Consider the following 18098-nt stretch of genomic DNA (forward strand, 5'->3'; position numbering starts at 1 on the left):
TGGGCCTCACTCACCGTGCTCCTTAGGAATGTATTCGTTGTCCTCTTCTTCCAGAATGAGCTGGTCCCCGATGCACACGGCTCCTGCCATGGATCCCGCAACTGGCAGCGGGGAGGAACCAGCACAGAGTCACAACTGCCCTCAGAAAACAAAACTTCTCCTCCCCAGCACGTGGCAGAGCCCTTCCACTACAGCACACACAGCAAAACCAAACCAAAGAGCTTCCACACACACTCCCGAGGGCTGTGGAATCACGGAGCAGAGCTCAAGTGGCACCAAGTTATAAATCCGCTCCCCCAGGCTTTCCAGTTTCTACAGGAAAGGTGCTTTAGGCACTTTTTAACCAGATAAAAAATGAGCTGAAATGAGAAAGATAAGAAAGAGAAAGCCAGCAACTTTCCCAAAGCATTGCTTCGTGATTTAACTCACAAACCACACCACAGCTGGGCCCTTGCAACCCACCCAGCACCGGTTCACGCAGTTGGAATTCACCCACCTCACCCCAAACATCCTCACCTGTGACTCTGGGTTGCCACATTTGGCCAGCACAAGCACTGGGGGACCACAACCGCTGCTCAAACACACAATTGAATGCCAAGGTCAGACATTTCAGCCTAAACCGCCCCCCCCAAACTGTCAGTGCAAAAAGCATTCCTCAGCTTTCCTCGTGAGACCCAGGGGGCTGTGGTACCTGCCAGGTACCCCCAGTGATAATCACCCAGAGCAGCATCACCGCCTGTGACATGGCCATCACCTCCCTGTGTCCTCAGCCCACCCTGTGCTTATAACTCTTATGTAAAGTAAGTCTCAGAAGCAGCAACTAATCCTGGCAGTTCCCAGGTGAAGACATTCTCAGGCCACCCAAACCAAACCAGCATCACTCCCCCTCCCAAATGTCCCCAGTCAGAGCATCTGGATGTGGGTAACTCACTCGAGGCCTTCTGTTGCTGTTTTCCTCTCCCAAAACTATCTCAGCCCCGTCTCCCACCCCTGGCGTCGGCACCGGGGGATGAATTCTGGGCTCACTCCTCTCTCGGAGACTGCCCCGCCACCTATGGGGAGACCTTAGTGCGACCTTTCAGTGCTTGAGGGGCAGCTATAATAGATGGGGACAAGGGGGAACGGTCTTAAACTAAAAGTGGAGGATCTAGGTGAGATCTGTGGAGGGAATTCTTTCCTGTGAGGGTGGTGAGACCCCGGCAGAGAGTGCCCGGAGAGGCTGTGGCTGCCCTATCCCTTCGAGTATTCAAGGCCAGGTTGGACGGGGCTTGGAGCAAGGTGGGATACAGGAAGGCGCCCCGCCCACGGCACGGGGGTGGAACGGGATGATTTTCAGGTCCCTTCCAACGGAATACCGTTCTGTATCTCTACGCAAAGAGAACCGAAGCCTCAGTGCAGCCGCCGCCGCGCCAGCCCGGAGCCACGTTTGAAAAAGCGCCGCTGGCAAGGAGGACAAACAGCTCTGGCTAATAGCGTATTTTTAAAATAGGGAGAAAAAAAGCCGTTTTCGCCCTTACCCCGACAGCACCCACGCGACACACGCACAGCCAGGACTGCAGACCCCGGTGGGGGCGGGAGGCCGGAACCGCGCGGCGCGGGGCCGCCCCCCGCAGCCTCCGCTCACCGAGGGGAGCCTCCTCGGGCCGGGGCCCGGGTCCGCTGCTGCTGTGGGGACCCTCCCCGCCCGCCGCTCCCGGTGGCGCGGGTCGTGCCCGACGTTCCGCGGGCGCCGCCGGTTACCCGGAGCGCGGGACCCGCCGCGGCCGCTGCGCCAGGGCCCGCCCCCTGCCCGCCATTGGTCGGCGGGGAGATGCTCGGCGCCCGATTGGTGGTCGGGGAGGAGGGATGCATGACGTCACCGCGGCGGGGCCGCCGGGGGCTGCGGTTGCCATGGCGACGCGTGGGTACCGCCCGCGGCGCGTCCCGGCGCGTCCCGGAGTGTCCCGGCGGGGCGGGGCCGGGCGGGGCTGCGGGACGGGGACGGGCAGGGGGGCCGGGAAAGGGCCGGGGGCACCGGGCAGGGCCGGGGCGGGTCTCTCGGTGAGCGCTTCCGCCGGCGGGCGGGCTTTCCGGGGCGGGTCCGTGCGCGCCGCCATGCCCGCCGCCGCCGCGCCGCCCGCCCGCCCCGGCGCGGCCGCCCCGCCGAGGCGCGGGGCGCTGCGGGCCCGCTGACCGCGTCCCCCGAGGCCTCCCCGCGGCCATGGCGCCCGCCTGGCCCTGGCTGCTGCTGTGGCTGGGGGTTCTGCGCGCCCTCCCGGCCCCGCCGCGCATCCGGCTGCCGCTGCGGGGCGGCGCGGCCCCGCCGTCGGGGCTCCGGCAGCGCCGGGCGCCGCTGGACACCGAGCCCGACAGCGCCGGCAGCTTCGTGGACATGATCGACAACCTGCGGGGCAAGTCCGGCCAGGGGTACTACGTGGAGATGACGGTGGGCAGCCCCCCGCAGAAGGTGAGGTGGGAGGGGATGCCCGCATCTCTGGCATCCCCCGCATCTCCCTCCATCCCCTGCATTCCCCGCACCCCCGGGGGCTGCGGGTGCCCCTCCGGCCCGGTGCGGGGCTGCGGGGCGCGGAGCAGAGGCGCTGCGGGTGCCACCATGGCTTCGCGTGGCTCTCGCCGCACGGCCCGGGCGGCATTCCTGCTCCTCGTCGCTCCGGTGATGCTTTTCCTGCTGGCTTTCGGCTAAGACTGACCGCAGGCGCCCGCCGAAGGTGACCCCAGCGCTCCCGGGGCTGCCCGGGCGCTCCGGGCCGGTGCTGCGTGTCCCTCTCCGTGCGGGCGAGCCCGGCTGCATCCCTCCATCCCTCCCTTCCCGCACCATCCCTCCCGCCATCCCTCCCTCCCTGCCTCCATCCCCGCTCCCGAGCCGAAGGATGCCGCTGGAGCTGGCGCGGGGTGTGGGCGGCAGCGGGGTGGGATGTGGCAGCGCAGCCCCGTGCCCGCCTGGAGCGGGCACATGCAGCCGCGGCGGAGCCCACGGCCAAACCGAGCTCGGCAGTCCCTCCCTGCCTGGCTCCGTGTGCTGCTCCCGGCCGGGGGAAATGCTCCAGAAATCCTGCAGAGCTCGGTTTTCCCGGGGACCTCGTGACGGTTTTCGCTGCGCAGGAGTTGGGGAAGCGTGGGGAGGCAAAGTGCAGGAAAATGGGATGGCCTGGATGGAAAGGGAGCCCACAGGGCAGGCAGAGCAGGCGTTGGTGCGTCACCAGGCTCTGATCCCGCTCCATCTTTTTGTCAGCATCCCTCACATGCTGCCCAGCTCATGAGGCACCGTGTGCCTGCGCCCTGGGGACAGGGACAGGGAATACTGAGGGCCAGGTGCCAGTCACTGCACAGGGTGACCAGCTCCTCCCCTCTTCTATGGATGAGATCAGGGAGGTTCCTGCTGCTAAATCCTTTTGTGCCCATCCTGATCCCCGTTGTCACCAGCAACAAGTCTGGCCCAGGGTTCGAGCTTGGTGATCAAAGCTCCAGGTTCCTCCCAGCGCAGGGCCACATTCCCTCGTGCCTGCCATCACCACTTTCTGGGTGCTGCCAGAACAGCCAGCACCCACACAGGCTCTGAAATAAAGGCTGGCTTTTCCCCACGAGCTGGCTGTGCTCTGTGTGCGTGGTGGGAGACAGCGATGGGAGTAAGATGTGGACGGAGGAATGATACCACTGCCGTGGAAGTTGGATCTCTGGGAGCACTACTGTGTTGTCCCTGTGTGCCTGGGATTTATTGCCTGCTCTGGCAGGGTGTGTTTAGGGGAAAAAAAAAAAAAAAAAGGAGGAGATTATTTCTGAAATCTAGTTTTAAACGTGATTTCATCATCTCCTGCCTGCCACGTGTCGCAGCTGCCAGATAATTTCCGTGTGAACCACCTGTTCCCAGGCACTCGCGTGTTCCCGAGCCAGTCACCCTTTGGGGCAGCATCTTCCAGCCTTGGATTGCTTCCAAATGCAAACGTGGTGCCTGTGCATGTGTCTGTGTGTGTGTGTGCGCGGGAGCAAAATCCCTCCAGGCATTGCAATGGAATGAGAGGATTCATATGAAAGAGTTTGGCTGTGCCTCCGCAGGAAATTGGGAGCGTGTTTGCCCCGGGGGGGGGGGGTGCGTGCATCCTTCCCAAAGGCTCACACGAAGCAGGGAGATGATGATCCGTCTCCTCACCTTTCCTTTCACCTTCCCCATGCTGACAAGGAGGTTTCTGTATCCCCTTTATTTTAATCTTGGTTCGGAGCCGTGCTGCGCTGCCAAGTCACCGTCAGCAGCCGATTGCTCACACATTCCATGTGTCCAAGCATGTTGGTTTCCCTGGCTCCCCAGAACGGGCTGATTCATGAGCACACAGGGGAGAGGGGTGAGCCAGGCAGCAGGAGCCGGTGCCTTGGGACAGATGGCACAGGCTTGGTGCCCCAGGAGCAGCACACAGCTCTGGGGACACGCGTGGCGCAGAGCCAGTGCTGCTGCCGAGGTGCCTGGAGGGGCTGTCACTTCCAGGGACAGGTTTCAGGCAGTGTCCCTGCCACACATGTCTTGGCCTCGCCAGTTCACGTGCCATGTCCTGGCCTGAATGGATGGCTGGGCTGAGTCTCGAGGATCTGGGTCCTCTCCACGTGGGTCTTGTGCGTGGCCCCTTCAGCAGGATGGAGCCTGTGAGAGTAAAAGCCCTCCCTGCCTCCTCTCCCTGCAGCATCAGCTTAGCAGGTCCTTCTCCAGGGAAACCACTCTCCTCTGGCTGCCCTGGGGATTGGAGACAGAGCAGGTGTCCCCTTATGACCCACCCACAGCTCCAGGAACAGCCCTGGGAATGGCGCAGGTGCTGGGTTGCCAGGCTGTGTGGTGGCAGCTGAGCTGGCACCCACCCGGGGTCGGTATTGGGGGGCTGAACGTGCTGCTCTGATCTTTACCCACGGCCTGAAACATTCCCCTTGGCAGGGAGAAGGAGCTGGGGCACTCAGGACATGCCAGCCCCTGTCAGGGAGCTGCAGCCGGTGCTCCTGCGATTAACACAAGCGCATTAACCTCCTTCCCCTCCCTCTGACTCCACAGATTAAGGGCCAAAGCCCTGGTGCTGCTGCCCCGGCTGGTGCTGTGAAACAGCTCCTGGGTCTGGGGCCAGGGCTCACCCTGAGCTCTGCTGCCCAGCAAAGCCAGGAGGCTCCGACAGCCCCTCCGACACCCGGGCAGTCCCACCCGGGCCATCCCACCCGGGCCATCCCACCCGGGCCATCCCACCCCGACAATCCTACCCGGGCCATCCCACCCCAACAATCCTACCCGGGTTATCCCACTGGGGCTGCAGGCACAGGTCAGCTGAGGGCAGGGTCTGGCTGGCCCGCTCCTGGCCCTGCCAGTGGGATGTTTGCCAAACCTGGTAATCCTGCCCAGGCAGGAATGAATCAGGAGCAGGGCTCGGCATATGGGTGGCGATTAGCGGGCACGGGGATCTGCGGGGGCTGCCCACCAGCCATCCTTCCCACCGGCTGGCTGTGCCAGCAAATCTGCTTTCCTGGCAAGGAGAACCTGTGCGCCCTGTGTGGCTGCTGCTGCTCTCCGGCCCCCTGACACCTGCCAAGTGCTTCCCAAATCCTGCCTGTGGATTTGGGGGCTGAGGCCAGGCCGTGCTGAGCGAGGAGCTCACGCTCTGTTTGCACAGTGCTGCATTATGTTTGCTTTTTGTGCAACTCCCTGATGTCGCTGCCTCCTGCTCCACCACCTCCTTCTCTCCTCTCTGGGCACAACAAAACTGCACTCATGAGCCTTCCTGTCTCTCCTCCTTCTCCAGCTGAATATCCTGGTGGACACGGGGAGCAGTAACTTTGCTGTGGGAGCTGCACCGCACCCCTTCCTCCGGAGATACTACCAGCGGCAGCTGTGAGTATTCTGGGGGGACACGGAGCACAGCCTCTCAGGCACACTGCTTCTCCTTGCTGGAGGCGTGGCCAGACCCTGCCAGGTACGACCTGGCCTCTGGAATGGCCGGATCCACAGAAACCCTGCTGGTCTCACCCGTCCCTTTGCCGCCGTTGCAGGTCCAGCACCTACCGCGACCTGCGGAAGGGGGTGTACGTGCCCTACACCCAGGGCAAGTGGGAAGGGGAGCTGGGCACTGACCTCGTCACCATCCCCCACGGCCCCAACGTCACTGTCAGAGCCAACATCGCTGCCATCACGGAGTCAGACAAATTCTTCATCAATGGCTCCAACTGGGAAGGGATCCTGGGGCTGGCGTATGCCGAGATTGCCCGGGTGAGTCCTGGCTGACAGTCCTGGATGTGTGCACAGAAACGCTTCAGTTGCCTTTTTCCTTGTCCCTGTTTGTCCCCTGGGGCACAGCAGTGCTGTTGAGGGGAAGTCCCTTGGGCACAGAGAGTTCCTGGAGAAGGGACAGCACTGACGCATCCCCGTCCTGCCTCTGCTTTCTCCTCCCACCAGCCTGACGACAGCCTGGAGCCCTTCTTTGACTCCCTGGTGAAGCAGACGCGGGTGCCCAACATCTTCTCCCTGCAGCTCTGCGGGACAGGCTTCTCTCCCAACGAGACAGAGGCCGTGGCCTCGGTGGGAGGCAGCATGGTGAGCGCTCCACAGGGGGCTGGGGGGCTCCCTCGTGGCGCTGCCAGCGCGTGGTGGCAGCGCCCTTCTGTCTCCTCTGCAGATCATCGGTGGCATCGACCGCTCGCTGTACGTGGGGGACATCTGGTACACCCCCATCCGCAAGGAGTGGTACTACGAGGTCATCATCGTCAAGCTGGAGGTCAACGGGCAGGACCTGAACATGGACTGCAAAGAGGTGAGCAGTGGTGGACCTTCCCCACAGGCGCTGGAGGCGCCCACCGTTGGTCAGAGGGGGCTGGGAGGGGAGTGGGGCTGGGGTCCTGCTCCTGGGTCACCCCTCCTCCTCTGCCCCCAGTACAACTACGACAAGAGCATTGTGGACAGCGGGACCACCAACCTCAGGCTGCCGAAGAAGGTGTTTGAGGCTGCTGTGAAATCCATCAAAACAGCGTCTTCGGTCAGTGGAACCCATCCCTTCCCCGTGGGCACGGCCCAGGGCAGGGCTGTGGGCATGTGGCTGCCCCTCACCAGCCCGGAACCTCTGCTTGGCCCAGCTCACTTTCCCTTTCCCTCTGGTAGACGGAGAAGTTCCCAGACGGCTTCTGGCTGGGGGAGCAGCTGGTTTGCTGGCAGGTCGGCACCACCCCCTGGCACATCTTCCCGGTCCTGTCCCTCTACCTGATGGGGGAGGCCACCAACCAGTCCTTCCGGATCACCATCCTGCCCCAGGTGAGTGTCGGCCGGGCCAGACCCTGCCCAGGGAGCGGGAGACCCCCTCTCCCAGGGGCTGGAGAGGGCAGCACAGGCAGGACCCCTCTGGGTGGACACAGCTGCCTCCCCTGTCCCCTTCCCTGACGGCTCCTCTGCCCCTGCAGCAATACCTGCGCCCGGTGGAGGACGTGGCCACCTCTCAGGACGACTGCTACAAGTTTGCCATCTCCCAGTCCTCCACGGGCACCGTCATGGGCGCCGTGATCATGGAGGGCTTCTACGTGGTGTTCGACCGCGCCCGCAAGCGCATCGGCTTCGCCGTCAGCGCCTGCCACGGTGAGCTGGGCCCCGGGGACGGGCGGGGGACGGAGGGGACGTGGGCGAGCGGTGACCAGAGCCTGCCTCCCCCACCCACAGCGCACGATGAGTTCCGGACGGCGGCGGTGGACGGGCCCCACCTGCACTCCAACATGGAGGACTGCGGCTACAACATCCCGCAGACGGACGAGTCCACGCTGATGACCATCGCCTACGTCATGGCGGCCATCTGCGCCCTCTTCATGCTGCCCCTCTGCCTCATGGTGTTCCAGTGGCGCTGCTTCCGCTGCCTGCGGCGGGACCACGACGACTTCGCCGACGACATCTCCTTGCTGAAGTGAGGGCGGAGCGCGGGCGCGGCCCCGGGGCCGCAGGTGAGGCAGCAGGGCCGGGGCCTTGCTCCGGGGGCTGGAGTGTGCTGTGGGGAGCTCAGAGCCTGTGCCCGGGGCCTGGGGACTCTGTGTCCGTCAGGGTCAGCAGCCGGGGGAGCCCCAGGCCCGAGCTCCGTTCAGCTGGGACCTGCAGCAAGAGCGTGGCTGCTGGGCAGGGGGAGAGGGCAGCAGCCTGGTCCCAGGAGCTGGGGGCGGCTTCTCTGCTCCAACACCAGGACAGGACGGGCTGTCCCAAGCTCTCCCACCCAGCCTTGCCTGGCTTGATGGAGTGACGCTGATGAGCCATCCCCTGCCTGTCCCCTTCCATCCCTGTGCATCCCTTTCCAGCTCGCCCCGCCGGGAAGCTGCCAGCCCAGGCTCTCCTGTAGGGAGCTGTGCTGCAGCTGTGTCTCCCCTGTGACTCCCTGCACTGAGCCAGACTCCGGGAATCATCCTGGAGCCCCCCAGCCTCGGGCTTTTCCGAGACAGCCCTGCAGGGCCAGCCTGGGCTGCCCAGACAGGGCTTTCCCTCCCACCCTGCTGCCCATACACCGCTCACTCTGGCATTTCCCCTGCATTTTCCTGCCTTCCCGAGTTCTGCTCCCGCTGCTGCCAGCCCCAGGACTCCCTGCATCCTCCTGGGACAGGCAGGAGCAGGCACCCATCCTGTCCCCAGGCCACACGGGATGGGAAACTCCCTGCCCTGGCTTCCAGCATCAGCAGCGGCTGCCATGCAGAAGCCGGTGCCAGGAGTGGAGTTCCCAGCCCTGGCACCGGCTGCTCCCCAGCCCACCCAGCCCTTCAAAAGCCATAGGGGAGCCTGGGCCCCCCCTGCAGCCCCCCCACCTCACCGCCGGCACATCCCACGGCACAGCAGCTCCTCTCTGCTCACTCCACACGTCCAGGCCTGGCTGTGAGGCACCCTGGCATCCTGGGGACAGGCGGCAGCTGTGGGAACTGCAGCATTTATTGTTTTTTAAACACATGGATGTATTTATTTTGTTGTTTGTTTTTTTTTTTTACAAAGCGTGTCACTGGTAGCGCAGCTGCGCGTTGAGAGCGTGTACAGAGCCGGTCCCACGTGTACAGACCACGGCCGCCTCTCACCTGTACAATACATCCATATATCTCTATTTTTAATTCCAGCCCTGAAAGCCACTGTTCCGACATTAGGGGTCAGTCCTGTTTGGTTTTGGGGTTTTTTTTTTAAATCTTTTTAGCCTTCTGCTCGGTCATTGGCCACCGCGGCCACCACGCAGGGCCAGGGCTGACGCCGCAGCCGCGCGTTTGGTGGGAGCACGGGATGGTGAGGGGGTCCCAGCTGGTTCGAGGAGGGGCTGCAGGGCTGGAGCTCGCAGGGCAGTGGCTCACAAGCCCAAAGGACCCTGAGCACAGGAGGCACCTGTGTCCTCGTGGTGTCCCTGCAGCACGGGGACGATTTTCCAGTGAGTGAGGACAGCCCCTCCTCCCCGTGCTGCGGGATCACCGTCCCTTCCCCAGAGCAGACACCCGCGACCTTGCAGGCAGTGGTAGTGCTGTATTCCCTTGCTTCTCTGCCTCCAGTCTGGATAGGAAAGAGCTCAAACACGGAGATTCCACAATTCAAAGGCATCACTCCTCCCTGAACCAAGAGAGGATACCTGCAGTGCCAGGGCCGAGCTGGCAGCTGCCCTGCAGAGCCACCGGGTCAGGCAGGGACAGACAGGACCCACAGCAATCACGGAGCGTGAAGCTCGTTAACTAAATCCTGCAGCCAAACGTTTCTTTGGGAAAGCAGCGAGGGAGCCAGGAAACAGGCAGCGTAGGAGACCAGCCAGCCCTCGCATGGGGCACTGCCACAACAGCCCCCACACTGCCCCTGCTCACCCCCACCGCGCCCCAAGCCTCGCTCCAAACCCGCACCCAGCCACTCCCTGCAAGAGGGAACGTTCTCCCCCCACCCTCGTGCCTGCCCAGGACCCCAGAGACTCTGTTGTGGACCACTGCCTTAAAACACGCCCCGAGCGTGTGCGTGCGCGCCGGAGGAGCCGGCCTGCGGCGGGCTCAGCACCCAGGGGTGCTCAGCTTCAGCACCCAGGGGTGCTCAGCACCCGCTCCTGCCGCAGACCGCCAGCAACCGGGGGGGGGGAATTTTTAGAGAGTCATTGCAAGATTTTTCAGCGGTGCTGAGCACCTCGCAATCCCACCGAAATCCATGGAGAAAAGGGTTGGCGTGTCAGCCCGTGCTTTAGGAGGAAGTACAGGAGAGGGGAACGCAGGAATTTTGTGACAGGTTGGTTTATCCCGAGCTGCAGCGCAGCCGCGTCCGTCCGCTCCCTCCCCAGGGCCCGGTGACAGCAGGGGATGGGACAGGATGGGACCACGGGCTGTCGCTGGAGGCTCCAGTACTCTGTAACCCAGTGTCTATGTAAGAACAATGAATGTTAACACGGTAAATTATTATGACATTAAAAAAAAAGACCACAAAAAATTTATCTGCACCTTGTTCATTGGCAGGAGGGGGGGAACAAACAGGTGAGGACTGGCAGGGATGCGGGGGTGGTGAGGCATCTGGGCATGAGGAATGGCCCTAGGAAAGGAGCTGGTGGGATCCAAGCAGGGAACGCTGACCCTCATTTGGAAGAAGCCAGCAAGGCTAAGAAATGAGGAGCTGCAGCAAAATCACTGCATAATATACACACTTTATTTATGAATTTGTATGTTTACAGACTTTCTATACACACATTACCTATATAATAAAAATGTACATGTGTATACATGATCGTATAAATATAGAACTGTAGAAATCTTAGAACTGATCCTGTCTATTCACAGCAACTCCTCCCAGGGGCCCACGTTGTCCCAGCAGCCGTCATTTGAGGCTTGGGCAAAAGGGGCAAGTGTCATTCGTGTTGGTTTGTGCCCAGAATTTGATGCACTGGAAAGAGAGAATTAGTCAAGAGCCACTGGCCCAACCCAAAGGTGCCATCATTGTCCACAGCACTCGCTTCAGGGACGGCTTCCTTTGTTCCTTGCAGCCTCCATCACAAGGTCACCACGAGGAAAGAGCCCTTGTCACCCTTGCAGGACTGTCAGGCCCTCCTCAACATTCCGTTTCCTCAAGGGGCCACTGCTGGAGGCCCCAGAGCTGCTGGGATGGGGGGGCTGTCCACACAGGTGACCCACTGCCAGACCCATGGGATAGGAAAAGTCTCCTCCTCTTCCCAAGAGCTCCTGTCTGGCCTCCCCAGCCCAGACACCCGAGCAGCAGTGGCAGCTCTCCCCTCACCCTGTGTTCCAGATCCTTCCAGACTGTCCTGCTCCAGCATCTAACCCTCACAGACATAGCACAGGCTCAGGGACACAAGGGCAGCCTGTTCCTAAAGCCACCACCATGCAGGGTGGCCCAGCCAAGAGTACAGAAAGGATGGGATGACAGGATGCAGGGAAGCTGTTTATTGATCGTACCCTTCTCCTGGCAAGGTGTCAGGACAACAAGGACTCGGGAAGGGTCACTTGGAAGGACCAGGAGGAGGCCCCGAGCAGCGGAACACACTCACCTCCTTGTGCAGCACATGTGAGCAGGCCATGGGGTGAAGGTCACCGGGCTGCACGAGCTTCTGGCACATCAGACACAGCTTACAGGCAGCTGGGGTCTGGGATGGGCAGGGAGGGAAAGAAAGGAGCAGGCAGGCAAGTCAGACACACAGCTCTGATCACGGCTTCAGCTGCAGCCCAAGGCTGCCCAGACCCCTCTCTGCCCACAGCCATCACACCCCGAGAGCCACCACCACGCCTGGTGTCTCCCTGTTCCAGTGTGAAACACAAAGGATCTGTGCCCCCAGTGCTCCCCTTCACCTCAGCAGCCCAGGCTGCTCTGTGAGGAGAGAGCTCCCAGCTCCACGGGCTCACGCCTTCAGGCTCCCCCAGGCAGGCTCCCCCCTCCCCGGGAAGCCAAGCAGCCTTACGTGTGACGCTGTTCCCGGGTAAGCGACCTGGGCCGGGGGCAGGAACATGGGGGTGCTGATCTGAGGCAGCGGAGCAGAGAACATGGGGGCCCTGATCCGGCCCAGAGGCTGCAGCAAGGCAGAGGAGGCACATCAGAACAGCCCCGGAGGAAAGGACAGAGCAGTCACCCCGAGGAAAACCGTCCCCTGGTTACGCTGCAGTCAGCAGGACAGGGAACCCAGGGGACGGCCCTGACACACAGCCCAAGCTCTGTGGAGAGGCAGGGAGGAGGGGCGGCTCTCCCTGCCCCCCAGGCCCCCCTTGCAGCAGCTGTCCCACCTGAGCGCCGGCCGCTGCCCGCTCCTGCTGCTCCGCCAGCTTGGCCGCCACCAGCTGGTTCAGCTCCTCCATGGTCAGCCCGGCCATGGTCCTCCGGGCAGTCTTGATCTGCTGCAGGATGTTGGTCAGCTGGGCCCTGCGTGCACAGCAGCCTGCTAAGAGCTCTCAGTCCTCACACTGGGATCCCTCAGCCACCATTGCCTGGGGGAAGCCGTGTGCTTCCCTCCACCCTCCAGGTGAGGTGAGTCACGTGGCTGAGGAGCTTCTCTCCCCAGAACACTGGGGAAAGAGCAGGGAACCCCCAGAGGCAGGCCGGGGGGCTCCTGGCTGAGCCCAGATACCCCTGCTGTCCTCCAAAGCTCCCAGTGATCCCCAGCACTACGGCAAACCTGATGGAGACCACCACCTCCGCCTGCCTCACTTCCCGCAGAGCCCCTTCCCCTGATCCCAGCTCCCATTCCACACACAGGCCCTTGCCTCCCCAAAAAACACCACCAAACCCTTACTTGTTGCACTGTGGAAACCGAGTCAGCAGCTTCTCCAGCAGCTTCTCCAGCTTGTCGGCCGGCTGGGGCCGGGGGAACTCGGGGGCGACGTTCACGGCGCCCAGGCCGGGCGGAGGGGGGATGGAGGCGGCGGGGGGCATGTGCGGGCTGTGCGTGCCCATCAGCGAGGCCACCACGGGGCTGTTCCTCCCTTGGGAAGCTGGCAGGGGTGGGGAGGGCTGGTTGGGCCTGGACATGGCGGGGTTGAGCAGAGGGAAGGAGAGCGCCCGAGGGTCGGCGCTGGGCATGACCATGGGGACGGGGACGGGCCCGATGGGGAAGGGGAGCCGGGGAGTCAGGGGTGGGTTGGGCTGGAATGCCGTCAGCATGAAATCTGTCTGAGAAAGAAAAACAAGGGAAGAGGGAAAGGCTGGTTAGAGTAAGACCACCTGGAAGCAGAGCCGAGTGCCCTCTTCTCCAGCCAGCGAGGTGGGAGCTGCAGGCACTGGCAGCTGGATAGCGAAGGAGACCCTTCCCCTCCTCTCTAGTAAGCCCAGACAGGGAATGGGCCATCCCACACACGCACAGCACCAGGCAGGCTGTGCCGGGGCCTGGCAGCACGGAATGCCCGTGCTGTGGGGCTGGAGAGGCACTCACTTCCGAAGGCGGAGGAGGCAGCGTCGGCGTCGGGATCTGAGGGAGGCTGCTCAGCTTTGTGCCATTCCTCACCATCTGGATGTGGTCGTTGAACTGATCCTAGCAGAGTGGGAAGAAAATGGGCACACTTATCAGACCTGAGCGAGTTTGGGGCATTCTAAGCCAGGGGGTGGCAGGCCCTAAAGTGGCACTGTTTGGCTCCACAGAAGAATGGAAGAGGAGCTGAAGGGAGGAAAGACTGTGTGTGTGAAGAACTGCTCACTGCTAGGCTGGGAGAGCTCAGCGGGAACTTACTCGGACACTTTGCTTGGTCATTCGTATCCTGTTCAGCCTCATCTCCCACTCCTGCTTTGGCCTCATGGTCTCCAGCGTGGGTGGCGCAGACCTGCAAGCACAGCTGAACTTTCCCACTTGCAACTGTGCTCTCACTGGCAGCAAAGTGGGGGCAAGCAACCCCCCAACACCCTCCTGGCTTCCCCTCTTCCAGCAGGGTGGAAGGGCTCACCCCCCAGTAAGGCACCCCACAAGGGAGAGGGACTGATCTGGGGACACTCAGGGACACCACAGCCAAGAGCAGAGGCTGAGCCTGGCAGATGAACAGTGACAGGGGGTAAGCACAGCCCCACATACCCTTGCTGTGACATTATTGAACCACATTGATCCAGTAAGAAAACCACAGGAAATCCTGAACTATTCCAGTCCAACCTCCAACGTAAGCAGAGGAAGAGGAGAAGGGACATGGGGACACCTGGGTGACCCTCCCTGCCACTTCTGACACAGACTTACTTGAGGTAGGTGAGGTGTAGCTCTGCTTCTTTTTCTGCTTCTTCTAGTTTCAACACCAGCAGCTCCTTCCGGCTCTCCAAGGACAGGATCTATGGAGAGAGGTTTCGTACTCCTGTTTCTTGCTGCCAGACCAGGCACTGCTCCCTGCTAATGCTCACTGCTCTGATACTTGTTCATCTTCCCTCTTACCCCACAAAGTGGGACTTGGCCTTGTCCTCAACTGCTCCTAATTTCACAGAACTGTCCACTAACCACCTGGAGTCTCAAACCAACCACTTTGCAGGGAGAGCTGCTCACCTCTGCTTTCCAGGCCCGTTCTGTCTCCTCAAGAATGTTCCTGTTGATTTCATTGTGCTGGTTCTTCAGCTTGTCCAGCTCCATCTCCCACAGCTGCCTGCACACAGAACAGAACGAGTCCCCTTAGGCTCAGGCACAGGAAGGGCCACAAAGGGATGGATCCCTGGAGCTCTGGATGGAACCACGGAAGATCAGCAGGCTCCAGACCATGACACCAGCCCCAGCTCCCTGGGCTGTGTGAGTCAGTGTCCCAGCAATGAGCTGTTCCAGAGCACACAAACAAGCAGTGTGCAAACACGCTGGGCCAAATGAGGGGAATTCCCCTCAGCAACATTCAGACCAACCCCAGGGAAGATCCGAACCAGGAATCAACCCCAGCAGCAGGAAGAGCTACAGTTCTGATCCTGGACGAGTTCGAAGCTGGGCATTTCCACCTGTGCTTTGGGAGCGCCTGGATCTGGAGCATCCCTGTCCAGCTTTAAATAGCCGAATGAGCCAGAGCTCAGTGTAGCTGGACAGCTGTGGGGAACAGACAGGGAAATCAGTCTGCCCTAATTCTGGGGAGTTGACATTCAGTCGGAAGTAGCAGTTACAAGCTGAGTCAATCCACCAAGCACAAACTCTAATCTTACGGGATCCTTATGTCACAAGTATCCAGGAGTCTGCTTGTGACTGGGATCAAAGATTTAATCCAGAGCCCTGATGCTGAAAGAGGAGATAAAACCTCTAGAGCATGTAACTGGCCAGCACTGCTGGATCGTTGATCCTACTCTGTCCCAACCAAGAGCATCAGATTCACTCTGAGGCACAATGACAGGAAGGAACAGTGCACTGGGCACCATTAACCAGGTGAAGAACGAGAGCCTTACTTCTCATCAGACTGCTCTGCGATCAGAGAGGCAATCTTGTTTTCCTTCTCCTCCTGCTCCTTCAGCAACCTGCACGGGAGAAAAGGGACAGCACAGCTGGAATCCCAGCGGGGCAGGGCCCACACTGAAACATCCCCGGGCCCAAGCACACAGCACAGGCTGGGGCTGGCTCCCTGCAATGTGTGTGGGAGAACAGCCGCCAGCAGCCTCTGGAGCACTAATCTTGCTGTCTCATGACACTGCACAAAGGCTGTGGCACAGAACCAGGCTGGCTGCAGGCAGCTGTGCTGCTCCCCCAGCACGTGCTCTGCCATGGTCACCTGGGGGACAAGGGCTGAGCACTTGGAGCCACCACGGGAGGAGTTTTACCCAAAACATCGCCGAGCCCTCAGAATAAAAACCAGACCTCTATGCCATGACAGAATGGCTCCATGAAAGTGCCAAGTCAAACACAGGGCCTATCCTAAATTCATCCATATACAGGTCTGACCTAAATACTCACTGCTTCCTAAAAGCTTAAAGCCCTTTGGTCCATCAGGTTTTATCATGGTTAAGCAAGGCCTCCTTCTCCCAAAATAAACACTTCCTTTTCCATACAAATACCTTCTGCCTTTCTCACAGAGTTTCTCAATTTCAGCTTTGAGATCCTGCTCTTTCTGCAGGAATTCTTTCTTTTCTTTCTCCATCTTTTTCTTAGTCTCTTCTCGCTTGATCGTAACATCCTGAATCGCTTTCAGGATCTCCTGGAGTAAAAGAAGCATCACACAGATACAGAGCAAAATTACCAGGTCATGGCTTTGATTTAAAATCCCTTTTTCTTTTTTTTTGGATTAATTGATTAATGAGATTACACAGCAAACTCTTTCTTTTTAGCAGATCCAGTAAAGATATAAATTGGTTATTATGAGGAAACTCAGTAGACTGATGCTCTGGACAGCAGGTTCTCCTGCCTCTTCATAAAGGTTTCAAAATTAATTACAGGGCAGGTTAAACAAAAACAGTTCTTCACCAAATACCTGGTGGTTTTTCATCTCCTCTTCCCTGCGCTGCTGGAGCTGCTTAAGCTGGACCTGCAGCTGATTCTCCACCTGCCTTTGTTTGTCCAACACCTCCTGGTAGCGCTCCTTCAGCAAGGCCCGCTCGGACATCATCTTGTCCTGCAGTGGAGAGCAAAACTCCTCTGTAACAAGGACAGCTTAAGGACTTCCAGGCTGATATCTGATGGTCTTGGAAGTCTTTTCCGACCATAATGGTTCTGTGATTCTATTTTGATGGGAAAAAAGTGGGAAGAACAGCTGCAGCTCCTTCGCCTGGGAGTGCGAGCGGCAGAGCCCAGATGTGAGCGCAGGGCTTCGATACCCACCAAGTTCTTCTCAATGTCCTGGTCCGTGTTCACGTCCGCATCGGCCGCCTTGAAGTCGGTCTGTGAAGGGAGAGGATGGAGATCAGCCCCTGCAGTGAGCACAGAGGGACTCCAGACCCTCCCTGGGCACCTGTTCCAGGGCTCTGCCACCCTCCACGGAAAGGAGATCTCTGTCATATTGAGATGAAACTTATCATTTAATTGATGGCCACAGCTCCTCACCCTACAGCTGGGCACCAACAAACAGAATCTGGCACTATCCTCTGACACCCCCTGGAGATATTTATATGCATTAATGGGTTTCCCTCTCAGTCTTGTCTAGACCAACTATGCCCAGCTCCTGCAGTCTGTCCTCATAAGAGATGCTCCAAACCCCTCATCATTTTCGCAGCCCCTGCTGGACCCTCCTCCAGTAGTTCCTTGTTTTTCTTGTACTGAGGAGCCCAGACTTGAACACAGCACTCCAGGTGTGGCCTCGTTAGGGTCGAATTTTAATTAAATTCAAATTAATTGAAGACTGTTCAAAGCGGAAGACTGGGCACACAGCAGCGGCAATAAAGCTTCAAGTATGGATGCGTTTTACCCCCCCAGCCTCGACTTCTTCAGTTCTTTGTCCTCCAGGTTCTACAGGAGCCTTTCGGGGCCCTCGGCCCGCACACCACGAGCGCCGCGAGCCCCGGGGGAGCTGCACCCACCTGCACCGCGATGTTCTGCGACGGCCTGGCCGGGGCCGCCTCCTCGTCGGGCTCCTCGGCCGCCGCTCCGCTCTGCCCCGCCGCCTCCGCGCCGCCGGCCCCGGGCTCCGCATCGCCGCCGGGGCCGGGGGCGGCCGCGGGCTCCGCGTCCCCGCCGGGCCCGGGCTCGCCGGGGCTCTCCGGGGCGGAGAGCGGGCTCCCGCTGCGCGGAACGGGGACACGGCTCAGCGCTGCGCCGGGGCCGCATCCCGGCTCCATTGCCGCTCCACTGCCGCTCCATCCCGGCTCCTTCCCGCTCCAACCCTGCCCCATCCCGGCTCCACTCCCCCTCCATCCCGGCTCCACTCCCCCACCATCCCGGCTCCACTCCCCCTCCATCCCGGCTCCATTCCCCCTCCATCCTGGCCCCATCCCCGCTCCATCCCGGCCCCATCCCCGCTCCATCCCGGCCCCATCCCCGCTCCACCCCGGCCCCATCCCCGCTCCATCCCGGCCCCATCCCCGCTCCACCCCGGCCCCATCCCCGCTCCATCCCGGCCCCATCCCCGCTCCACCCCGGCCCCATCCCCGCTCCATCCCGCCGCCGCTGCCGCCCCGCCGGGCCCCCCCGTACCTGCCGGGCGGCGCGGCGGGGCCGGGCTCGCAGAGGCGCGGCGGGTCGGGGCCGTCGACCTGCGCCTGTTCCAGCGCCATGGGGGCGGCTGCGGGGCTGGGCCGGGCCGGCGGAGCGGCACCGGGGGGGCAC

General features: G+C 61.0%; 3 protein-coding genes across 9 annotated transcripts in view; 1 reads left to right on the forward strand and 2 right to left on the reverse strand.

Moving 5' to 3' along the window:
* CEP164 (centrosomal protein 164) overlaps positions 1-1741 on the reverse strand; it is a 29007-nt gene extending 27266 nt beyond the window's left edge. For 2 of the 6 annotated variants that reach the window (XM_066203433.1, XM_066203431.1), the window contains exons 1-2: positions 517-1332; positions 15-101 (exon numbers count right to left, since the gene is read on the reverse strand). In XM_066203433.1, the coding sequence (XP_066059530.1) occupies positions 15-101; positions 517-652 (223 nt within the window). In that variant the 5' untranslated portion in view covers positions 653-1332. Of the gene's footprint in view, positions 1-14; positions 102-516; positions 1333-1517 lie in introns of those variants that run through there. The other 4 variants (XM_066203435.1, XM_066203432.1, XM_066203434.1 and 1 more) reach the window with 4 other exon arrangements.
* A 444-nt stretch (positions 1742-2185) lies between these two features.
* Positions 2186-8967, forward strand: BACE1 (beta-secretase 1). The gene is made up of 9 exons (XM_066203286.1): positions 2186-2446; positions 5766-5854; positions 6013-6229; positions 6416-6553; positions 6636-6770; positions 6891-6992; positions 7115-7264; positions 7411-7582; positions 7664-8967. The coding sequence occupies exons 1-9, from the start codon at positions 2201-2203 to the stop codon at positions 7903-7905; spliced, it is 1491 nt and encodes a 496-aa protein (XP_066059383.1). The 5' UTR covers positions 2186-2200; the 3' UTR covers positions 7906-8967.
* A 1629-nt stretch (positions 8968-10596) lies between these two features.
* Positions 10597-18083, reverse strand: RNF214 (ring finger protein 214). 2 transcript variants are annotated; one of them, XM_066203284.1, is made up of 15 exons: positions 17967-18083; positions 17354-17555; positions 16659-16718; positions 16312-16452; positions 15899-16038; positions 15296-15364; positions 14427-14523; positions 14130-14218; positions 13638-13740; positions 13344-13442; positions 12708-13084; positions 12202-12337; positions 11883-11990; positions 11475-11570; positions 10597-10852 (listed from the first exon to the last, which is right to left on the reverse strand). In XM_066203284.1, the coding sequence occupies exons 1-15, from the start codon at positions 18044-18046 to the stop codon at positions 10787-10789; spliced, it is 1863 nt and encodes a 620-aa protein (XP_066059381.1). In that variant the 5' UTR covers positions 18047-18083; the 3' UTR covers positions 10597-10786. The 2 variants fall into 2 exon arrangements, with proteins under 2 accessions (XP_066059381.1, XP_066059382.1); XM_066203285.1 differs by having other exon boundaries at positions 13638-13728; positions 17967-18081.
* Positions 18084-18098: the final 15 nt, after the last annotated feature.

The sequence above is a fragment of the Chamaea fasciata genome, unplaced genomic scaffold (genome assembly GCF_029207755.1).
Source record: "Chamaea fasciata isolate MVZ Bird 193981 ecotype frontalis unplaced genomic scaffold, bChaFas1.0.hap1 SCAF_24, whole genome shotgun sequence".
NCBI classification, from domain to species: domain Eukaryota; kingdom Metazoa; phylum Chordata; class Aves; order Passeriformes; family Sylviidae; genus Chamaea; species Chamaea fasciata.